We start from the raw sequence: 22,473 nt of genomic DNA, 5'->3' as shown, positions 1-22,473 counted from the left end.
GTCAGGAGTTTGAGACCAGCCTGGCCAACATGATGAAACCCCATTTCTACTAAAAAATACAAAAATTAGCCACGTGTGGTGGTGCACACCTATAGTCCCAGTGACTTGGGAGGCTGAAGTGAGAGAATCGCTTGAACCCAGAAGGTGGAGTTTGCAGTGAGCCAAGATTGCGCCACTGCACTCCAGCCTGGGCGACAGAGTGAGACTCTGTGAAAAAAAAAAAAAAAAAAAAGATACACTTACCAAAAAATCCTTTAGAGGATTTGAACTTAATGAGTAGAACCATTCTCAGATGAACCCCCAAATTTGAGGGTCTCCTATATGGAAGGCCCATGAAGGTCTTAGAAAACTGATACATAGTTACATGGCAATGTTTCCTTCTCAGAAAGACATGGGTAGTTTTTAAGCTGCTTGCATTCTAACAAGGAAAGCTGATGTTTCCTTCATTGGAAAGGCTCCCATTAAAATAATACTCAACAAAGTAAAATATTGGAGTATTACAATTACTTTATTCAGATCTATTACACAAAGAGATGGTATTAAGCAACACTGGCTTGAGTGATATCTTGCAACACAGAACAGGTTCACGGTGTCGGAAAACCAAGAATGCTCAGGGCCTCAGAAAGCTGAGCTCTAAAGACCCTGCACAGTCATGCTGTCCCAATAGGTTTCATGTTGTAATGGATGATGTCAAAGAAAAAAATTTTTCAATGCTACCTGTTAAAGCACAGTAAGACTTTATTTAGGACCATCATGACAGGTACGGGGACCACAGCAATGGGGACTTGTAGTAGGGGAGAGAGACTGGACTCAGCTCTGAATACACCATGGAAAACTGGGGATTTATACACAGGGAACAGGGTGAGGGGCAGTGGATGGAAGATTACCAAGAGGAAATATCAGGGAGCATTCAGCTAAACCGACCTAACAGGATTCTAGCTGAAGGCAGGCCAGGTGACCAGACATCACCTGGGAGATGGTGGAGGCTGAGGAGCCTGATCAGATACTGAGGTTGAACAGATATGGGGGGGTTAGGTGTTCTTGCTAAACTGACCTAATAGACTTCTTGCCAAAACTAGATTTTTCAAGGAAGTGCCCAGATTGGGCCTGGGAGAAGGTTGAGGAGCTTGGCTAAAGTTTGGCCAAGTGGAAAATCTTTGTCCATGAAGCCTCAGATGGATGTGAGGTCCGTAGAGGTCAGACAGCTATGATTTAAGAGGTTTTGAGCATTTGCATCACACATACCATTCTCTAGGCATTAAAGAGAAGGCAACAAGGCTTTAGCTTTTAGAAGTCTGCATGTAATCAACACCTTTCCTCCCGGGCATGTCGGCTCCCTATGGCCACGCACTCTCCAGCAGCCTCTTTATGGACACTTTTTGTCATTTTATGAGAATAGCTCGATCGAATGAGAGCCGATCCTCGTCCCAATACCATGCCCTTCTCACTCCAACTTCTTACTGTTTTGGGGTTTGTTCTGATACTAGTTTGGTTTTCCGAAGGAATCCAGTTGAAACAAAGAGAAGAGAGAATAATACTTTTCAAATCAAATTTCTGCCCCAGGTATTTGTAGAGCAAAGCAGCTGCTTCACCAGGGTAGGATACCTTCCCCAGGGCCCAGTAAGACTTTCATGGGCCACAAAGGCAAAACATATTAAATGTATTTTAATATATAAATATATAAAGTAAAAACATATTAACATACTATTTTATGACTATGTTGGTGCAAATACCAATATGATTTTCAATCCCCAATGTTCATTTTCTTTTCTTCTCATTATAAAATAAAACATTTTTGTAGGCCCCTTAAAAGGCCTTAGAGAGTGTGCCTTATGGGTAATAATCGGGCCTTTTCCCACTCTCGGATCATGGAGGTCGGAGCTATTTTATGTCTTTTTCTTCTCTGCATTTCTCAGCCTCTCTCTTGAGCTAAGAAAGTTGATGAATCTTTGCAGAACTGGAACTTGTATTCCCCATTGCTTGACATCAAGTTGGAAATGTAGTAAACATTCCCCACATTGTTGAATTGAGTCACAATAGAAAGCAGGGTATTAGCACACAGCATTCTTAATTGCCAAGGAAAATTTTATTTTAACTCTGCATTAACATATTCTAAATAATCCTTTCACTTAATGCAATCAGATTCCTGTGACAAGCCAAATACTTGTTTTTTTGTGTGTGTGTTTTTCCCCTCCACTTTTCATTGTATGCCCTTCAGAAAAATCTGAGAAGTGGGCTTCCATTTTTGAAAAACAGGACTTCCTTAGTACCATAGATACGTAGATTGCAATTTTGCTTTTCCTGCAGCATTACTGACCTTGTGAAATGATGCCTATGTATACGTCATTAATCTATTTGCTTAACTTTTAATATCTAGTAATGCTAGAAATACAAGAATTTTTTAAAAGAATTTGCTTTAAAGCTTCAAAACTCACTAAGGTTTGGATATGCAACTCCACAGGTAATATGAACGAGATGCTTTGTAAACAAGCAGCCATGCCTTACAGCTCTGCAACAAACAAGCAAACAAACAACAAAACTATGCCTTAAAGAAGGTTTGTGAGGTTTCTCCTGGACAAAGGAATTCCAATTTCCTGTTTTACATTCAAATCAAAACTTTCAGATGGTAAATGGTTTGAAATTTCAGATGACTATAGTTACCACAAATCAACCTGATTTCCAAATGTCCTGAAATGTGACCTCAATTATTTTGGGGCACTTTTAAACTCAATGTATTTGCATCTAGAGATATATACTTCATCCTTCATTTGCTATTGACATTTTACAGGTTAAATAACTGGTTCTAGACACAAATAGGCATTCATATAATCCACAAAGGCTCTTCAAGTTATTTAATCCTGCAGCATTCCCACATCATCAAGTCTTTTCAGAAAGTCTTACTTGCATTGAATATGTTAGACTTTGAGTAAACATTGTCATCTTATAGGGTAAGTTTATAATAGTGCCTTTAAATAGTTTCCACATGACAGCATCAGTAGCAATCCTAACACATCATCAGTAAGCTAGTACTCTCTCTAATAAGAATGTTTTCTAAAGCAAGAATACAGATTATCCCACAATTTCTGGAATGAGAAATCCAAGTTAAAAGGAAGAATCTTGTATGCTTTTCAGCTTTCAACAATTCTGGAGGTAGGGGGTAGGAATCACTTCTTTCATCTCTTTCTTTTTTTTTTTTTTTTTTTTAGAAAGAGAAGCAAAATTAACGTTTGAAATAGAAGAACTTAAAGGTCAACTGGGGAAATGCTGTCGAATCCTCCCAGCCCAATAGTATGCCCCTCTTGCTCCAACTTCCCAGGGTTGTGGGTAGGGATAGAGAAATTATAGCCAACTTTCAGAAAGCCCAAGTCATGGCTAACATTCTCTGCAAACCGCTGTGTGGGTTACATTACAGGTGTCCCATTCATGGGCACTGTCTTGGAATTGAGCAAACTCTGGGCAAATAGAAGGTGGTCAGACAAGTCCACAAAAGAGATAAATGCATAAGCAGGTGGATGGCAGCTTCTCTCGATTTTGCCATAAAGGAATCCAATCACATTGTTGGGGAAAGTCTTATATCTGAAGAAATGATTGCACTTTACATTCCATAGGAGTCTTTCCTCAGGATGGGCTGGTGGTTTAGACTTTGAAACTATCTCCAGCTGTGCCACTACGAGGCCCTCTCCTAGGCGATCAGTTGCGCATTTTCCCTGATTTACGGGGGCTTGGGGGAAATGGGATGAAAACAAAATCATGCATCTCATTGTGGACTGGAAGCACAGAAATTTCTCAGTCACAAAACTTGCATACGTGACTGTTCTCTGATGACTAACTAGAATTAAAGGAAATTATGCTTATGTGTATAGATCATGGATTGCTTGTGAGTGATTTTTGTTCCCCTCCAAATATCAGAGACTTTCTAGGCCAATGATTCTGAATTACACTGGAAGAGATTCCGTGAACCACAGCATCTCCACAGTGGGCTTTTAATTCAGAACTTCCATTCCCCAAAGAAAACAGTGGAATCCAAGAATTATACGACAAATTATGGAATGGAAAGCAGTTCAGGAGAGATTTGCCTTGGGATTATTATTACTCTAAAATTTTGCAAAAAATCATTGTGCAAAGAAATCTATTTGTGAGCTTCTACTGTATTTACTTAAATAGTGTTAAGCTTCTAGGTCCCTATTTTAGACATCTTAACCCTCTTGAGGAAAGAATATACTGTATGTGTGTGTGTGTGTATGTATGCATAACTATATATATGATGAAGAGCAAGCATTTGATATGTGTTTTAACTAATACCAGTAATAATGACTTGCCTTCCAATAACCAAAGTGGAACTTACCATCATCTATTATTCCTAAAGAAGATCTTTCATTCACCTTAAAGTTACTTATGTTTAGATGACTAAACTCTTTTTTATGTGATTGCCTTTTTATTATGCTGGTTATCGCATCACTGCAGATTATAGAGTAAATGGTACCTTATACTGTTGACATAGGTATTTGCTGAGGGGTGAGTTAAGGTACCTCCTGCACCTTTCTGTTTTAAGATTGCCTTCTGCACCTTTTTGTCATCTGCTTGCACTGGTGTGCCTTGTGAATGCCCCTCTATTCATTCTATTTCCATGAGTCCAAGACTCTGGCCACAGAAGGCATAAACCTACCATCTTCCTGTCTGTATACTACAGACCTTATCCCCCTCACCCCTCCAGTTGAGTAGCTGTTGAGCTCTGGCCCAAGCCTTCAGGTGATAAAATGGAGAATCAGTCCAAATCCAAGGTGTAGATGGAGTTATGTTTCCCCAGTGCCACTCTCAGGCGTGTTTGTAGTGAAGATGGTGAGCTTTGCCACATGCGTCTGTCTGGTCCCCAGGCACTGCTAGCGGCTCAGTCTCTTATCCTGTTTTTCTCTATCACACTGGCAAGACAGGCCGGTGGAAGGACAGCACAGCTGAAGCCAGGGCTTCCAAAGAAAGTTGTTCCACGAAAACTGATCGGGCACCTCTGGCAGGGTCTGGGTGTGTCTGTCCGCAGCTTCCTGTATGACTTTGAGGATTTCATAAAACCGGGGCTCGGATGCTGGAGTTAGTGGGTTTCTCTCTCTGGGATCTTTGGAAATATCAAAGAGTAAAGGTGGGTCGTGATGGGTGACATAACTCCCGAAACAGAAGCACACGTGTGTGGCAAAGCATCCGTTGGAACCCACGGGGTTGAAGTTGGGGGTGAAGAAAAAGGCCTTCCAGATGGACGTGCCTGTGGTTTAGAAGGATGGAAATGGCATTAGGTATGAAGCATCCTTGTATGTACCACAAATGAAAAAGTGGTGCAGAAATTATGCTGCCATGTGCTTTAAGAAGGTGAAGATATCATAAGGCTGCAGACACAATGTTAATATGTACAGGAGAGATTATGAAGCCACACATAGACACCCACACACACAGCCAGCAGGAACAGCGTCAAACTTGGTAGGACCACAGTTAACAGTTTATTTTGTCAGTTTCCAGAAAGTCCAAAAAATGTTGAATCAAGAATTAAATGAACTTTGGGAGGCCGAGACGGATAGACCACTTGAGGTCAGGAGTTCGAGACCAGCCTGGCCAACATGGCGAAACCCCGTCTCTGCTAAAAAATACAAAAATTAGCCAGGTGTTGTGGCAGTTCCCTGTAATCCCAGCTACTCAGGGAGCTGAGGCAAAAGAATCTCTTGAACCTGGGAGGTGGTGGTTGCAGTGAGCTGAGATTGTGCCACTGCACTCCAGCCTGGGTGACAGAATGAGACTCTGTCTCAAAAAAAAAAAAAAGAATTAAATGAGGGCCGAGTGCAGCGGCTCATGCCTGTAATCTCAGCACTTTGGGAGGCCGAGGTGGAAGAATCACTTGAGCCTTGAGCCTAGGTAGGGGTTTGAGACCAGCCTGGGCAACATAGTTAAAGCCCATCTCTATAAGAAATTAAAAAAAAAAAAAAAAAAAAAAGCTGGGTGTGGTGGCACGTGTCTGTAGTCCCAGCTACTCCAGAGGCTAAGGCAGGAGGATTGTGTGAACCTAGGCAGTTGAAACCGCAGTGAGCTATGATCATGCCACTGCACTCCAGCCTGGGTGGCAGAGCAAGACCCCGTCTCAAAAAAACAAAACAAAACAAAAAACAAACCCACAAAAATAAAGAAACAAAAGTAAAAAAGAATTAAATGAGGCTAGAAGTGATGGTGAGGAGGGATTACAAATGGGGAATGGAAATGATCTTTTGGTGATAAAGGAGATGTTCTGAAAGTAGACTGCTCAACTCTATACATTTTCTAAAAATCTTTAAATTAGAATATAATGGCATGCAACGTATACCTTTAAAAGCTGCCAGGAATTCCAAATTAGGGGAATTCATCAACACCAGAATAGGATGGTTAGTTTTTAAAATGTAAGTTCTGTATTTCAATAAACTCCAAAATATTGAAATTGCTAGGAAAAACTAATTTACAAACAAATGAATAATTATGAAATAACTGATTCATTTCCTACTTATCGGACAATGTTATCATTTTCTGAGGAGCTGACTGCTCTCAAACACCTTCTAAGAGAGGCCTAAACATGTTTCATGGGTAGGCAAAATGTAGCAGATAAAAAACAGAGAATTAAAATGCATGAACCGACTAGAATCAGGTGCAGAACGTGAATGCCCTTACAGCTTTTACATAAAACCAAAGAGGCATTCCTCCTAGGAAGCCCTCCACCCCTGTGTAAGTCATCCCGATCATTTGTGCATATAATGGCATGCGTGACTTTTGTAATTATAGGCATTTCATGATCAACTGATCAAAATGCAAAACTGATTAATGCAATCGGTTTAAACCAACAGTCACTGGGGCATGTGTTGTCCCCAAATCGCCCCTAACCTTGGACAAGGTTACTGATGGGAAAAGTCAGCCTCTTTGTGTGTGTGGGTTTTTTTAAAGCTGAGAAAGACAGGGAAACCAAGGTGAATACGTTTAGATGAATATATTAAAGAAGATTCATAATGAGACGCCTGCAGTCTGTGGCATAGCTGATTCTGTGAGAGCAGGACATGACATCTGTGCACTTTACATGGGCTCAGTGCACCTGCTTCAGAAAGATAAGGTCAAGCTGACACACAGACACGCCAGGCTGCAGGAAAAATTCCAGGACTTGGTTACCATCTCCAACAGGGTTTAAAAAGGCAGCAAGTAACCTTAAGATGCTTCCCATCCACTCGTCTCATCCCACACTTTCTTCCAGGGTATGAGAAATTTCCTTCAGAAGCCTTTTTGGAGACAGGCTGACAGAGCCTGCCATTTGCAGCCACTTAGAATCCTTTGTCAGGGTCAGCCGAGAGAGAAAGTGGGTACACAGAGAAGCGAGCCAGGAAGCCTCTCTTGCTCGTGCTCCCAATGATGCAAATCTAGAGGGCGTTTTGAACTTGACATTCGAGTCAAGCCTCTTTGTGTTTAAAACCCCAGGAGAATACAGGCTCCTGGAATAAATTCATGTAAAGAGCCTGTATTTTCCACTTGCTTTTGAAAGCCACTCATATGATCCTGTCATTACTACTAGAGCACAATCCTCCCCAGGTGTGAGCTGGAAGATCAGATTGACATCAGGCCCAGTCAAGAGATGCAGGCACCCTGGCCTGGGAATGGCAGTGGTGTTGCTGGGTAGTTCAGACAAGTGTAGAACTAAGAATTAATTATTCTAAAGAATTATTTAGCATGCTCTGAGGTTGCTTGCCTTTTTATCCTTTCATTTGGATTTTTAAAAACTTTTCATAAAAAGGTAGATTGCTTAGTCTCTGCGCTGTTTCTCTGGACCACTTTAGATTTACTGAAAAGAGAGAACTAGAACTGCCCTTTTTATTCTACAGTGGCTCACAAGGTAACAACCCCGACTTTGGAAGCTTGTTCTATTATTCACCAGGAACCCAGCAACTGACATCTCCAAAGGTGTCATTTCAAAGATAAAGAGCACAGCTCAGTCACTAGATAAAATAGAAGGCACCTGGCAGAGTCATCTTCTTTTGTTTAATTTATATTTTCGATTTGTATTTTCTAGAGACAGGGTCTTGCATTATCGCTCAGGCTGGAGTGCAGTGGTATGATCATAGCTCACTATATCTTGAACTCCTGGGCTCAAGCAATCCTCCTGTCTCAGCCTCCCAAGTAGCTGGGACCACAGGTGTATGCCACCAGGCCCAGCTATATTTTAAATTTTTTTGTAGAGATGGGGTGTCTCCATGTTGCCCAGGCTGGTCTCGAACTCCTGGGCTCAAGCAATCCTCCTGCCTTGGCCTCCCAAAGCACTGGGATTACAGGTGTGAGCCACCATGCCCAGCATCATCTTATATTTTTCATAGGTATATTTAGTCCTGTATTCCAAAATTATCTTGATAACATACTTCATCCTGAGTATCCTCATATACTAGAAAAATGTTAAATTTTAAAAAAATGTTTATTCACTACTGTATTTTAAAAATTATCATCAACTGCTCTGATAAAAAACTGTTTCTCCCTCACCACTGAAAACGATAAATATTTTGACCAAACTGGGAACTTAGACACATTTATAACTGAGATCCAATGACCTAGAAAAGGAATGATTAAATTTGGTATAAAGAATGCAGGGAAATTAAAGTGGACAGTTTTTTTTTTTTTTTTTTTTTTTTTTTACTTGTTTAAGTAATCTAAGTAGTGGTGAGGACAATAATTCTACTGAGATTTTTAAAATCCTCCCCCAAATTAAGAAAACGAATTGTCACAAGTGATGGTCAAAGATATCAATGACATATGATATAGCACTGTTATGTCACTGTGCTAGAACAAAATGCTTAGGAAATCATCACCCATCTGGTGAAACATATTTTTATATAAAATCACCACTAAACAATGTGACTCAACTCATGAGAGAAGAAAGTTTATTGTCATTTGACAAAAAGGCAAATAGAATTGAAGTGAGAAAAAGTTGATGCCTAAGCCAGAAACTGATTCAACATCCTCCACATAGGATCCTAAAACAGCTATCTTATTAAAAATAAACTAAGCTGCAAACAAAGAGAAATAAAGAGGTATCTGGGTTCCCTGGGATTGCCTGGGGACCACAGGGGCTTCTGACCCTGGAACAGAAGAGACGTTGTGATTTCTATTACTTCGTATTACAGCGACTCAGCCACAGGAAGTGGGAGCCCTGGCAAGGAAGCCCCGAAAATGAGCACATGTGCTCCCCAAGAACAAAAATAGAGAGGGCGCAAACCAGAACTTTCATTATGTACTAAAATATTTTTTAAAATCAATATTAGTATCTAGCACAAGCTCCCTCTTAACATCTTGGAGTCGGGTTGTGGCAGGCCAGGTCTCACTAACTCAGGCCTCCGTGACATCTGTTTCGGCACTGACTGAGTGGTGAAGTTACTATTAAAAGCTGAAAGAGCCAGTGTCCTCATACAAAGGCTGGAATGGAACAAAAGCCCATCAGGAGTTTCGCCCAGGCCTCTCCTGGGCCTTGAAGCATGACATGATAACGAAGGAATTCTTAACAGGACTCGTTTAGGATTAAACAAGTTTTACTGGGGGTCTGAAGAAACTCCCCAGGCCTCCACAAACAAGTTTATTGGGGGTCTGAAGGAACTCCCCAAATCTCCATGATTTAGCAGGAGACAAGATAAGGGTAATCACCCCAGCACCTGGACCCATTTAGATTAAGCCAATTTACTGGGGCTCCAGAGGAAGGTCTTCAGGACTCAGATCTTGGTTATAGATTAAAAGAAGTTCATCACTTACGTCTTTAGATGAATGCACACTTATGCATAGACTTATAGCTTAGAAGATATATAAGCTCCGGAAAACTGCAATTTTGAGTTGGTCTGGGCAATATTTTCCAGGCCTTCTCCCTGTAACCGGTTACAGAAATAAAAACTCTCTTTCTCCCCAGTTCATCTGCATCTTTTTGTTGGGCTGCGAGAAATAGCAGTCCTACCCTCAGTTTGGTCCGGGAACAGGGTCATGCTACATCGCCTACAAGTTTTAACAACGTCCTCCTGAAAAGGGTCCTCGAAGCCTCATTCTGTCTTTATCCCAAGGGCCCCAAGTGCTTCTGGCTTCTCATAGTGACACAAGCCTCTCACATCTTGCATTCTGAATTCTCTACTTAGAGCAGTCACAACAGTCCATAACAAAGCTGGGCACAGTCCAGACCCCAGGACACTCATTTCCAGGCCTCTCTGAATGTTTAAACTGCTGTCTTGCAGAAGTCTCAGAGCCATCACGTGAGACAAAACAAAACCAGGTCTGGAAAGGCCGTTCGGCACAAGTAAAGACACTGCGCGCATGATAGACACTCAGAGGCATCACACAACGTGAGTGTGCCCTTACAGCCCCTGCTTCTAACCGACAGCGGCTAAAGCAAGGTGCCCCCAACCTGGAACTCTGAGGCCACAAAAACAAGACTACACCTCCTTTTTGGGGATAATAAACCCTGAGTAATTCAAGCGCTCCAGAACACCTTCCAGCTTCCTTGAAGTCAGAAAGGCTGCATGGCCCATTCTGGCCAAACGTGAGCAGTATGTGGTATGTCTTTTCCCAGCCACAGCACAGAGGAACTGTCTCTTCTGCTGGTGACACTCGAGATGATGGGGCCTCTGTCAGGGTGGTCCCTGACAAATGGATGGCAGAACCTTCTCCTCCTAGACCCCCACCTTCCCACCATGACAGGCACTGAACACAGTTATCTCCTGAACCTCTGGCCGTGTCGGAAGACACATTTTGTGGTCATAGCTGCAGTGGGGCAGACTTGCTACTGATACCTGGTGGGGAGAGGCCACGGATGCTGCTCCACAGTCTAGAATCCACATGGCAGCCTCCAGCACAGAGAATGATCTGGCCCCAGATGTCAATAGTACCCAGGTTGACAAGCTCTGTTCTACAGCAAGAGTGAGAATAAATGTTTGCTGGGCTGAGCCCCTGAAATGTCAGGGCTAATGGTTATCATAGCACAAATTCACCACTCCCTACACATGAACCCTCTGAGAGCTAAACTATAAAATAAGACAAACTTTATTTTTGATAAAATGAGCCAGAAGCTGGACTGAGACAGACAATCCTCACAAGTCCCAAGGCTTGGTGATAAACTGCATGAATGAATGAACAGCTCTAAAGGACAGGAAAGGCACCAAAGATCCATAGGCAGTATAGAAAAAGCACAGACAGGTAGAGTTGCTGTGCTCTTCCAGGACAAATATGATGGAGAAGGGGTGGTGCCAGGGGCCCGAAGACTCTCTTGTTCTAGGATGATAGCAATGTCTTTAGAAAAGAGCAGTTGCCTTTCTTAGCCTGATGCTGTGTGAGACTTGCATAGACAGAGGAGTCCCGGGAGGGGCGGGGGGTGCCGGCGGTGGGCAGGGAACAGAGAGAGAGAATGCACTAGCTAGAGGGCAGGTGCTTCGGCCAAGGTTTTTCCTGCCACTGACTTGATTAAGGGCGTAGCTCTGAGCATCAATAGTTTAGGTTCAACCCCGAGCTCTGCAATTTCTTACATATGTGATGCTGGGCATAGCTGCTCTCACCTCTCTGTGTCCCAGTCTGCTCCTCTGTTAAATGTTCATAATAATAGTTCTTCCCTGGTAGCATTGCTTTGAGGATTAAAAATTGGTTCCTATATGTGATGCTGTCAGAAGGAGGCTGGGTCTATAGTAGAGACTATACATGAGTTAGCTGTGAACAGAAAGCTGCAGCCAATTTACGCAAGAAACAATTCAGTTTCCATCTGCCCTTCAATCTGTTGCTACTGTAATACATGTCGTAAGACATTTTTTTTCTGCTAAGGATTCTTAAAGTATATGGAAAACTATTAATAAATCTACATGGTTTCAACACAGTGGCTCTTAATGTATCACTCAGATTTAAACTTCCCTTGATGAATGATGTTCAACTGGTAGTTTTGGCGAGATTTATTTTGGGTGCTTGGAAGACTGCATGTATATATCATAGAAGGTATACACAGATATTTTGGGTTTTCAGTCTTGGCAGCATGTACCTCTGTTGCCATCTTGAAGTTCTTCAAGAACCATTTCACATACTGTTCCATTTTTCCATTGTGAGGAACCCCCCACACAAAGAACCCTTGGCCTGCCCCCTCAGTAAGTTTACAGAAAAGTTAATGTCATCCACTGAACTGATGTCTGAAAACCCATCCCATGGTGCCCTCCTACTCCTGCGATCCACCTAAAAAATTGTTCCATACATTACCCTAGTCTCATCCAGACACCCCACACTAATGCCTCAAATCTTTTCTTACACCCAAAGATTTTACAGTGTGTCCATACCTGAGCCTCCATAGATCATGTGTCTTCTAACTTAATACATGCACATTCACCAAAAGCATCTTGGCCCCAAGCTCTGTTTCTGACCCCTGAGGTTCATTGCCATCTGTTTACCATAGCACAAACCCCCTAACTATTCAGCCCTTGGCTGATATATAATCGATGACAGTAGATAAGTTCTGCCTGCTTCCTGCAGCTGGCAGCACCGGAGCTCACGATACGACAACAGTGAGAAGGATGAGGAAGCAGCTCTGGTAGCTGGGTGCATCTGCTTCACAGCCAGCCAATTTGAGAGCAACACAAGCTTTCCCAACTGATGCCTGAGTATTTGAGGACAAAATACTCCCTTTTACTAAGCCTTGGGTTTTGCATATTAAGGGACAGAAATATATAACCTCGAACAAAGTGGGTGTAGGATGTACATGAGACTCTTCCCTCACTTTCCCTTCCTTGCCTCCATATTGATATTCTAGCTGTCCTTCAAAGCCCTGCTGTGTTCTCCTCCACGCACCCATCTGAATTCCCAGCTGGAAGTCACCAGTCTTCCTCTGTTCCTCTCACCACTTTTCATCACTCAGTCAACACTTGAGGTCTCCAGTTCTCTGGCTGGATTATTTCCTCTCTGAAGGCAGGGACTGTATCTCCCACATCTCCTAAATGTGTAGTGCCTAGTATCTTAGATAGAAGAGAGGCCCAATAAAAAATTGTTGGGGCCAGGCACAGTGGCCCTCACCTGTAATCCCAGCACTTTGGGAGGCCGAGGCGGGGTGGATCACCTGAGGTCAGGAGTTCAAGACCAGCCTGGCCAACATGGTGAAACCCCGTCTCTACTAAAAATATAAAAACTAGCTGGGCGTGGTGGTGGGCACCCGTAATCCCAGCTACTCGGGAGGCTGGGACAGGAGAATCGCTTGAACCTGGAGGTGGAGTTTGCAGTGAGCCGAGATCATGCCATTGCATGTCAGCCTGGGCGACAAGAGCAAAACTCCATCTCAAAAAAAAAAAAATTGTTGGATAAATTTAAAAAAAAAAGAGATGATGGTTATTAGGAGGAAGGGATGGAAAGAGAGGGGAGGAGCCAGCTGTCATTATGAAATCCAGGGTGAGCAGACAAGAAGCCAAATACACTCCACAGTCCCCTCGGGACCTACCCGGAGCATCCTGCCTGAAATCACACAATGGCTCTGCACCATCTCCAGCCTGAAGGACCAACAGACTACTGTGAGGCACTGGAGATTACTGTCTGATCATGGCAGATAACGGAGTGAGGAAGGCAGAGAGCTTGGAAGTACATTTGCTTTGGGATTGCTTGGTGTCAAAAATGGGCAGTCATCAGGAATTGTGCAGGGGGCATAAGTCATTTGGCCCCCAGGAAAGAACATTCATGGAGAGGGAGGAGGGCAGCTGAGAGGACGAGGACCAGGCATGGAGCCAGTGGAAGGAGTATGAGACCTGATGATGCCAAGGATGTCCACATTTGGGGAATAAGAGGATGTGGATGAATCGTGGACTCAGTGCATGGGGGCACAGAGATGTCCAGATACACGATTAGGTGGAGGATTCATGATTTATAATTGTGAGTAAAAGAACATATTGTCTTAGGGGAAGACATTTCGATTAATGGGAGACAGACGCAAAAGCAAATGGTGTTGGTTGCAAATCCCAACTTGGCCATCAACTTTGCAACTGTATGCCAGCAATGCGAACTTCTACCTCTCTGTCTCCCCATCTATAATTGGGAAAAATAACACTGGGAGGAGAGATAGCTAGCTGATCCGCCAGCCTCCCACAGTCATTGAGTGTTCCTCTGGGTACATGAACACCCATAACAAAACTCTCCTTCGCAGCCTCCTGTGAAGCTAGGTGTGAACAGGTGACCAACTTCTGGCCTCTGAGAAGAGTCTGACTATCTTCCTTGGGAAGTAGTAGCCATGCACTTTTTTCTTCTCATCTTTCCCATCCGTCCCGCCATTGTATGCGTTTAGGGTAGACACAACCATCATTCACCATGAAGATGAAGCTGTCACATTCTATAGGAGGTGGAAAAGCCACTTGAAAGATTCTGCACCCCAGAGATTTTGTGGACCATTCGCCTCTGGATGTCACCCATGAGATGGAGATATAAACTTCTCTCTAATGTAAACTACTGGTTTTTTTTATTGTTTTTTGTTACAGCCAAATCTGAAACTAACATAATCATAATCTCTTCTAATGAGATATCAAATACAATGTTCTTGACAAACTGTCCGGCAGACAGTAAATATGCAACAAACATCAGTGTTTACTGTCATCAAGCATGTCTTCAAAAGATACATAATGATCACAAAAAGAGATGACAAATTTCAAGAACATGAGATTAACAAACGGAAACGTCTATAACCACCTACAAAACATTTTTGTATAGAAGATACGAAAGTAAGGAAGACACAAAAAATTGCTAAATATTGCATGCCCTGGTTAGAACTAAAATGTCTATTTAGAAAACACCAGGTCTGAGAGCATATGAAAGCAAATCTGGCGGGGGGTTAGAGACATAAGCAGACATTTCGGGAGAACTGAGAGACACCCCGTGTTGAAGTCAGGGAAAAGAGATGTGTAAAATACTGTAGAAAATCAATGAAACGGTAGGACAGAGAATGCAAGGGGAAAAGATCAGAAGTGACCCCTGGCAAAAAGATCAGAATAAGCTGGGTGCCAAGCTTAGATGGAAGAGGGCATTTGATCATTCAGCCACACCAAGTTTTTGGTGCTTTTTTTTTTTTTTGTATTCAAGAAAGAAAATTCAATTTTGATTTACTTTGTTTCTATGAGGAAGTAAGTTTGCATTGTAGCAAATTACCAAAAGTAATGACCAGGACTTTTTCTTCCACAGTATTAGTGTAATCTTAGATCAGACATACTACAACTTTGGTTGAAAAGTGAACGTTTATCTCAAATATTGTCTGATACTGTCTATAAGGTAATATGAAGTTCCATAAGAAAATATATGTTTAATAGGCTATGTTGGAAAACACAAAATCTATTTATGTGGTGATTTTTTTCCACTGTTGGAAATGACTGTTAGGGGAAGTTAAGCTGTTACTGATGTGTCTAGATGATAATGATATAAAATAAATTTAATAAAAAATTAAAAGTTCAATGAAATCTTTTCTAACCTCATAAATCACTCCTTCTCCTAGATCTCCAAAGCAAATTCTGTTCATCCCAGGACACCATCATCCTGTGTTGCTACAATTACAAGTACAAATGTTGTACCTTGTACTGGGCTTCACAGGCACATGAGTGAAATAATATCTGCATGCCTGAACTATTAAAAGCTTGTGGCAATGCAGCATTTGAAGTGTTCACAGAGAAAATAAATCCTAAGACTTAAAAGTTATCCTTGAAATGGTTTACATATATGTGCTTTTTCTTAATTGCTACAACAGTTACAGAGTAGGATGAAAATATGTTCTTTCATAAGGTCAGCTGAAACACAGGATAGATCCTGGTGAGCTTAAATTTGGAAATGCTGCATCTCACATTAGGTCAGCTTCAGCCTTCGATATTTCATTTCTGACACTTTAGATCCTAATTCTGAGGATCAGATGAGGAAGGGCATCTGACAAGTACTCACCAAAATTACTAGTGATGATGAAAGCCAAGTGCTGCCTTTCTGATGCTGTTAACTCATAAGTGGCTGTTATGATAATTTCTTCTCTTTTATTAGGTGTGTTTTAGAGGCAAAATTAATTTTTTAATTAAATGAAAATGCTAGACAGTGAGCCATGCGAGCATTTTTCTTTATGTTACCACGGTAAGCTGGTTTTGATTTTAAACCATTACTGAGCTCTTATTTTGAAATGAAGGTATCTTTCAGAAAGCTGGAAAGGAACACATTCCTTTGGAATGAATTCCATTACCCTATGGCTGTTTGCTGTAATTTTATTTAATTATTTACTTTTTATTGATGCATATTCAATGTATGTATTTTCAGGGTACCTGTGATCATTTGAAACACTCATATAACCAAATCAGGGAAATTGGGATATCCATCACCAGTTAACATTAATTGATCGTATATTTCACAATAGCTAGAAGAGAATCATTCAAATGTTCCTAGTATTGTCATTTTTAAAATAAAGCTTTTTTTATTTTTTTTTTGTTGTTGTTGGAAAAAAGTTTCCAACAAACTTGAATAGAAAATGGAGCAGGATTTATGAAACTCTGCTAGTCCAATGTGAGGATGTCTACATCCTTCTCCTAGGGAAAGAATGGTATTGGTGCCCCGTTCCCCTAAGTAATTTTTATAGCTTCATGGAGATCCCGTTTCTGACTAAAGTGTGACATTTTAAATATATGTGACTTTTTTGTCTACGTGATGCTAAGATTCCATATATGTCTGTACAAAACGCTTTAAGCTGTTAATTATGTACTATATTGCATTGCATTCTAGAATATATCTATAGCTATCCCATGGATTTTGGTATGACCAGCTGGTTTGGGGACTCTCCATTAATGTGAATATTTATCTCACAGACTACAGTCATCAGCTTAAAAATCCTGGAGCCAAGTATCCACCTACCCTCTAAGATCAATTCCATCCATAAAATCAAGTTGTCATTGTGGTGCATTTTTAATAACATTAATTCATATGTCAAACATTAAAGCCAAAATTTTTCATACCCATTGAATGGTAAATTTTAACTCAAAATTCTTATTTTAGTGCAAGAAAAGTTATCCATGTTATAATTATGCTTTCATGAGTTCTTATAAAATGTAATAGGAATAACGATATCAGATCATAATTAAATTATGTCATTCAATTTACTGAGACAACTAAATTATAGCAAAGACATTATATATAAATTTTAAAAGAGATTCATGTTTTAAAAGGGTGGAAATGAAATCCTAGCATTAAGTTTTTTGAAAATCAGTATTTCATGAGTTTGGAATTATAACATTTAATCCTCTAAGTAATCAAGACAAATGGTAAACTGCATCTTAAAAACATCTGCAGTCAGTTCTACTGATACCAACAAACTGTTGTTAATCTAGGGCTCTGAGGGAGAAAGGCAACCTGTATTTGTTGTGTTTGCCAATTGCCATGGTGTAAACACCCACAACACAGCCAAATGAAAACAGACAATGGTTTAACAACAAGCTGGCAAGATTTCTGAACGATCAGGAGCTGATTCCAGCATACCACTGCCTGCTACTAAACCCTAATACTACATTTCTTTTTTTCTATTTTCTAATAAAGTATTCTGAGGTCAGGCGACAACCCTCTTATCCCTAAGATTCATGGAATATGTTCCACAGTCTAGTGATTATTGACAAGCTCCTACCAAAGTCTATCTGAGATAACCTATGCAGTCACACTCAACTATTACTAGTTTAAGATCTGTCTTCCCCAGGTGACAGAAAGCTCCATATGGATGAGAGTCACGTTTTCCTTATGCATCCCTGTTTTCCCAGCACATTGTACAGCTAGCAGTGCCTCATGCTCTAAAATGTAAGCTACTCTTCAGCAGGGAACTTTGTCTGTTTTGCTCACTGACAGATGCCAGCGCTAAGACGATATGTTCCACACAGTAGGTGCTCAATACATATTTCTAGGAAAAATGAATAGATAAAATACAAAATGACTAAACATGAAGCCATACACAAAAGCCAAGACAGCAAATATGGTTGCTGAGTTTCAGATAGCATCTGAAAAATAAATCATAAATGATTCATAAACGTCATGTTTTCCTGAGGTCCTTTATCTCGATAAATGATTCTAGCCTTCAGATACTGTGATTTCTCCTTTTTTTGTTACCAGTTCAAGGCAGAAGAGTTGAAGGAATTGCATTCAGAGTCTAAGAAGCAAATTTTATCCCGGGGCCAGTTGCCTATCAGAAACTGGGTCTTGTTTTTCTCACTCCTATTTTCTGTCTCTTCCTGTCCCCTTTCTCTTTACTCCTCCACATAATGTGTTCCTCCAGCCTCTGATCCAATATGTTCCTTCCCGCTTCTCTAACTGGGGATTTGGCTCTATTAAAATACAATTTTGCAAGGTTCAGGACATGATACAGACTTATTCGAACATGCAGTAGTCACAGAAACTTTCTTCTTCACATTTCTCGCCGGCTCCATATAAAAAGAAATTAAGAGTCCTTGAGCTCTCATTTATTACAAAGCTCAGAAGTCGATGCTATAAACTGATCTAAAAAAGAAGGAGTATTTTTATGGAAACTAGGAATTGTGGCCACATGGATGAGATATGTGAATAAAATGCTTCCAGAAGTAAAATCGCAAGCCCATGTTTCTGTTGTTTTTTTGTCTTCTAGAACATATCATGAGAAAACTGCCAGACTTAAAGGAGAAACTCTGAAGCATAAACCTGGTGTGATTTCTGTGGCTAATAGAAAGGTTGTAATTTCATGGAAAAGTTGTAAAAATAAAAGAGAGGCTGTTCTTTAAATGATAAATCTTGGGTAAATTGGCTAGGTAAGTGGGGAAGAGACAAAGATTTGTTGGAAAATGGAATGGAATCACCCTAAGTTTAAGAAGAAGTTAGCACCTAGGAGGTTATTACACACCCCTCCTTTGGGGCGGGTGGGGGGGCAGTCCTAGGTTCTAGAAGCAGAACTCCAAAGCCCCTTAGAGAAAAGGTGAATTTTATTTTACCTCCAAAGAAGGAACTGAAAGTCCAGCCTCAACGGGTACCTCTAGAACATACAATAATTGTGTAAATTGCTCACCACTTACCATTGATTGCCAGGTATCTTAGTGATAGGAATATTACTGTAATTCTAAGTTTCACGCTACCTGACTTCAAACTATACGACAAGGCTACGGTAACCAAAACAGCATGGTACTGGTACCAAAACAGAGATATAGACCAATGGAACAGAATAGAGTCCTCAGAAATAAGACCACACAACTATAACTATCTGATCTTTGACAAACCTGAGAAAAACAAGAAATGGGGAAAGGATTCCCTATTTAACAAATGGTGCTGGGGATACTGGCTAGCCATATGTAGAAAGCTGAAACTGGATCCCTTCCTTACACCTTACACAAAAATCAATTCAAGATTGATTAAAGACTTAAATGGTAGACCTAAAACCATAAAAACCCTAGAAGAAAACCTAGGCAATACCATTCAGGACACAGGCATAGGCAGGGACTTCATGTCTAAAACACCAAAAGCAATGGCAACAAAAGCCAAAATTGACAAATGGGATCTAATTAAACTAAAGAGCTTCTGCACAGCAAAAGAAACTACCATCAGAGTGAACAGGCAACCTACAGAATGGGAGAAAATTTTTGCAATCTACTCATCTGACAAAGGGCTAGTATCCAGAATCTACAAAGAACTCAAACAAATTTACAAGAAAAAAAAAAACAACCCCATCAAAAAGTGGGCAAAGGACATGAACAGACACTTCTCAAAAGAAGACATTTATGCAGCCAACAGACACATGAAAAAATGTTCATTATCACTGGCCATCAGAGAAATGCAAATCAAAACCACAATGAGATATCATCTCACACCAGTTAGAATGGCGATCATTAAAAAGTCAGGAAACAACAGGTGCTGGAGAGAATGTGGAGAAATAGGAACACTTTTACACTATTGGTGGGAGTGTAAACTAGTTCAACCATTGTGGAAGACAGTGTGGCGATTCCTCAGGGATCTAGAACTAGAAATACCATTTGACCCAGCCATCCCATTACTGGGTATATACCCAAAGGAATATAAACCATGCTGCTATAAAGACACATGCACAAGTATGTTTATTGTGGCACTATTCACAATAGCAAAGACTTGGAACCAACCCAATTGTCCAACAATGATAGACTGGATTAAGAAAATGTGGCACATATACACCATGGAATACTATGCAGCCATAAAAAATCAACAACCACACCTAAGATTATAAACCATTTGTTCCTGTATGCTAATTGGAAATGCCACTATAAAACAAGTATTACAAAACCCACAAAAGATCCTGTTCAATCGCACAATTAAAAGAACCCCCAGTTCAGGAAATGAGATAGAACTGAAGAACATTTTAACTTTGCTTTAAATATCTAAATGTAGCAAATATGCATGACGCACAAAATACAGATTCAGTGAGTCACGATCCATCATCTTTAGGCTGGGAAAGTAAGTCAGATAAACATTTAAATGCTCTTCATTCCTTCTCTAGCCTTTAGTGGCATGCTAGAAGAGTGAGGGGAATGCTTTGAGGACATGCAGAGGAGGTGGCATTTCAGCAGGGCCTGGGGGGCATTGAGGAGTATGCTCCAAGAAGGATGAGGCAAGACATCCTTCCAGGAGAAGAGCCTGCAAGTGTAAGCACAGCAATGCACAGAGCACAGGGGCTGCTGTCTTCAGTGTGAGAGGAGTGCTAGGAAGTGAAGCTGGGCAGCTGTGCATGCAATAAAGCAACCGGCCACAGCGCCCTGTTGAGAACAGGGAGCTTTCTCTGCTGGGATAGAGAAGCTATGGGTGGTGTTCAGGTGGGTGAATGACATGGCCTTCTGATGTCCTCCTACCTGGACAACTATGTGACCAGAAGGAAAAGAGAGGAGGAGGAGGGAAAAGAGGACAAAGCAAAGCATGGGCGCACATTGAGGCACCTGTTGGCCTCCATTGAGCAGAGCCACCTTTTTACCCTTTAGTTTTATCTATTCCCATGGCATAGGTTGCACGGAGCATGAGGAGCGTGGAAAGGTCTGTTTACTCACTGTTCTGAGGGTGCCAGCGCACAGCATTTAAGTAGGCGTTGCAGTAATGGAAGAGAAACTCATGATCAGAGCGTTGGCTTTTTCCTTCAAGCAGGGGCATCAGATCACGTCCATCAACGATCCTGTGGGATAAACAGCCAGGCATCAAGAGGTGAATCAGTCCTGTGTTCTCAAATGTCCTTCTGAACCAATAAGAGCATGAGGGAGCTCCAGTCGTAATTAATGCAAAGAAGACTGACCCCACCTGGGTGCCCTGTGCAACACATTGATCCCAGCTCTGTCCGTGCATTATCTCATTACATCTGCAAAGAGCACCATGAGCTGGAACTACTGTCATCCCCATTGCACAGATGAGAAAACAGAGGCACAGAAAGGTTAAGTAATTTGCCCAAGGTCATGGGACGAGTAAGAACTGATGGGATTGAAATCCAGCTGATCTGGCATTCATACCCTTATTCTTCCTCTTGCTTCTCCAAAACACAATTTTCTGTCTATTGCCTGATCAAAGGGAAAGCTTTACTCATGACATACAGGCCTGCTGAAAAGACGGGCACCTGACAATTTGGGATTAAAATAAAAAGATACTATATTGCATGAGGCAACTTGGATTCGTAGACTGCAATGAATGCAAATTTCTCCTTAGAATGAATTAATGTATATATAATAATAATGATACCATTCAATAACCAGGGAATGGATTATTCCCAAATGAAAATACATCTCCTCTACTACTGGGTATCTAACTAGGCCAAGAAGGGGAACTTTCCAGATTGCAAACAATAAGACATATGTAGTTGGTGATGAGCAAAATAAGATTATAGTTTGAAGAAAGGAATAAGGTATAAAATTGTGTTTTGCATTAAACATAAATTAACAGCTACATGAGAAATTGAAGCCATGATACCATTAGGCCATTGCCATCAAAATGAGAGGCAGATAATTATTTTGAAAGGGTGAGTGTTTAACTTGAGGATTTTCTTTCTCTGATTAAAAACACTACATCCCTGTCATCTCTTGTTACAAGGCGTTTAGAAACTGGAAGTTTGACGTGGCTGTATAATTTTGGTAAGTGTGCTTAAGAGGTCCTATGTCCCTTGAGCTTTCTCCCATGGTTTATTTTGTTGTCACTAAAAACCCATAATGTAATTATAGCCTTGTTGTTAAAACTTCTCCGGTCTCAACACTTGTTATTAATCATGCACTCTGCGGAAGTCTGCAGACTGAAAATATTCTATTATCATAAGCAAAAATAAGAACAAAAGACTGGCTTGGCTCACTTCCCAAACCAAGGTTCCTGTGAACCACGAGGGGAAGAAAAAGAAACACCGTAGAGAGAGTTCTATTGAGACACAGCGTGTGCCCTGAAATACTGTTTCCATCCCGAAATGGCAGTCATTGTGCGTGGTTCTTTTCAAATTCCTTTCAAGAAAGACTCAGG

General features: G+C 41.1%; 1 protein-coding gene across 3 annotated transcripts in view; it reads right to left on the bottom strand.

Moving 5' to 3' along the window:
* Nucleotides 1-489: 489 nt before the first annotated feature.
* STS (steroid sulfatase) overlaps nucleotides 490-22,473 on the bottom strand; it is a 209,365-nt gene continuing 187,381 nt past the window's right edge. For all 3 annotated transcript variants that reach the window (XM_019019520.2, XM_019019518.4, XM_055376633.2), the window contains exons 10-11: nucleotides 21,036-21,157; nucleotides 490-5,254 (exon numbers count right to left, since the gene is read on the bottom strand). In XM_019019520.2, the coding sequence (XP_018875065.1) occupies nucleotides 4,881-5,254; nucleotides 21,036-21,157 (496 nt within the window). In that variant the 3' untranslated portion in view covers nucleotides 490-4,880. The remainder of the gene's footprint in view (nucleotides 5,255-21,035; nucleotides 21,158-22,473) is intronic.

This window comes from Gorilla gorilla, chromosome X (genome assembly GCF_029281585.2).
Source record: "Gorilla gorilla gorilla isolate KB3781 chromosome X, NHGRI_mGorGor1-v2.1_pri, whole genome shotgun sequence".
Lineage (NCBI taxonomy): Eukaryota > Metazoa > Chordata > Mammalia > Primates > Hominidae > Gorilla > Gorilla gorilla.
The sequence above is the reverse complement of the archived record's forward strand: the minus strand, read 5'-3'. Positions and strand labels throughout refer to the sequence as shown.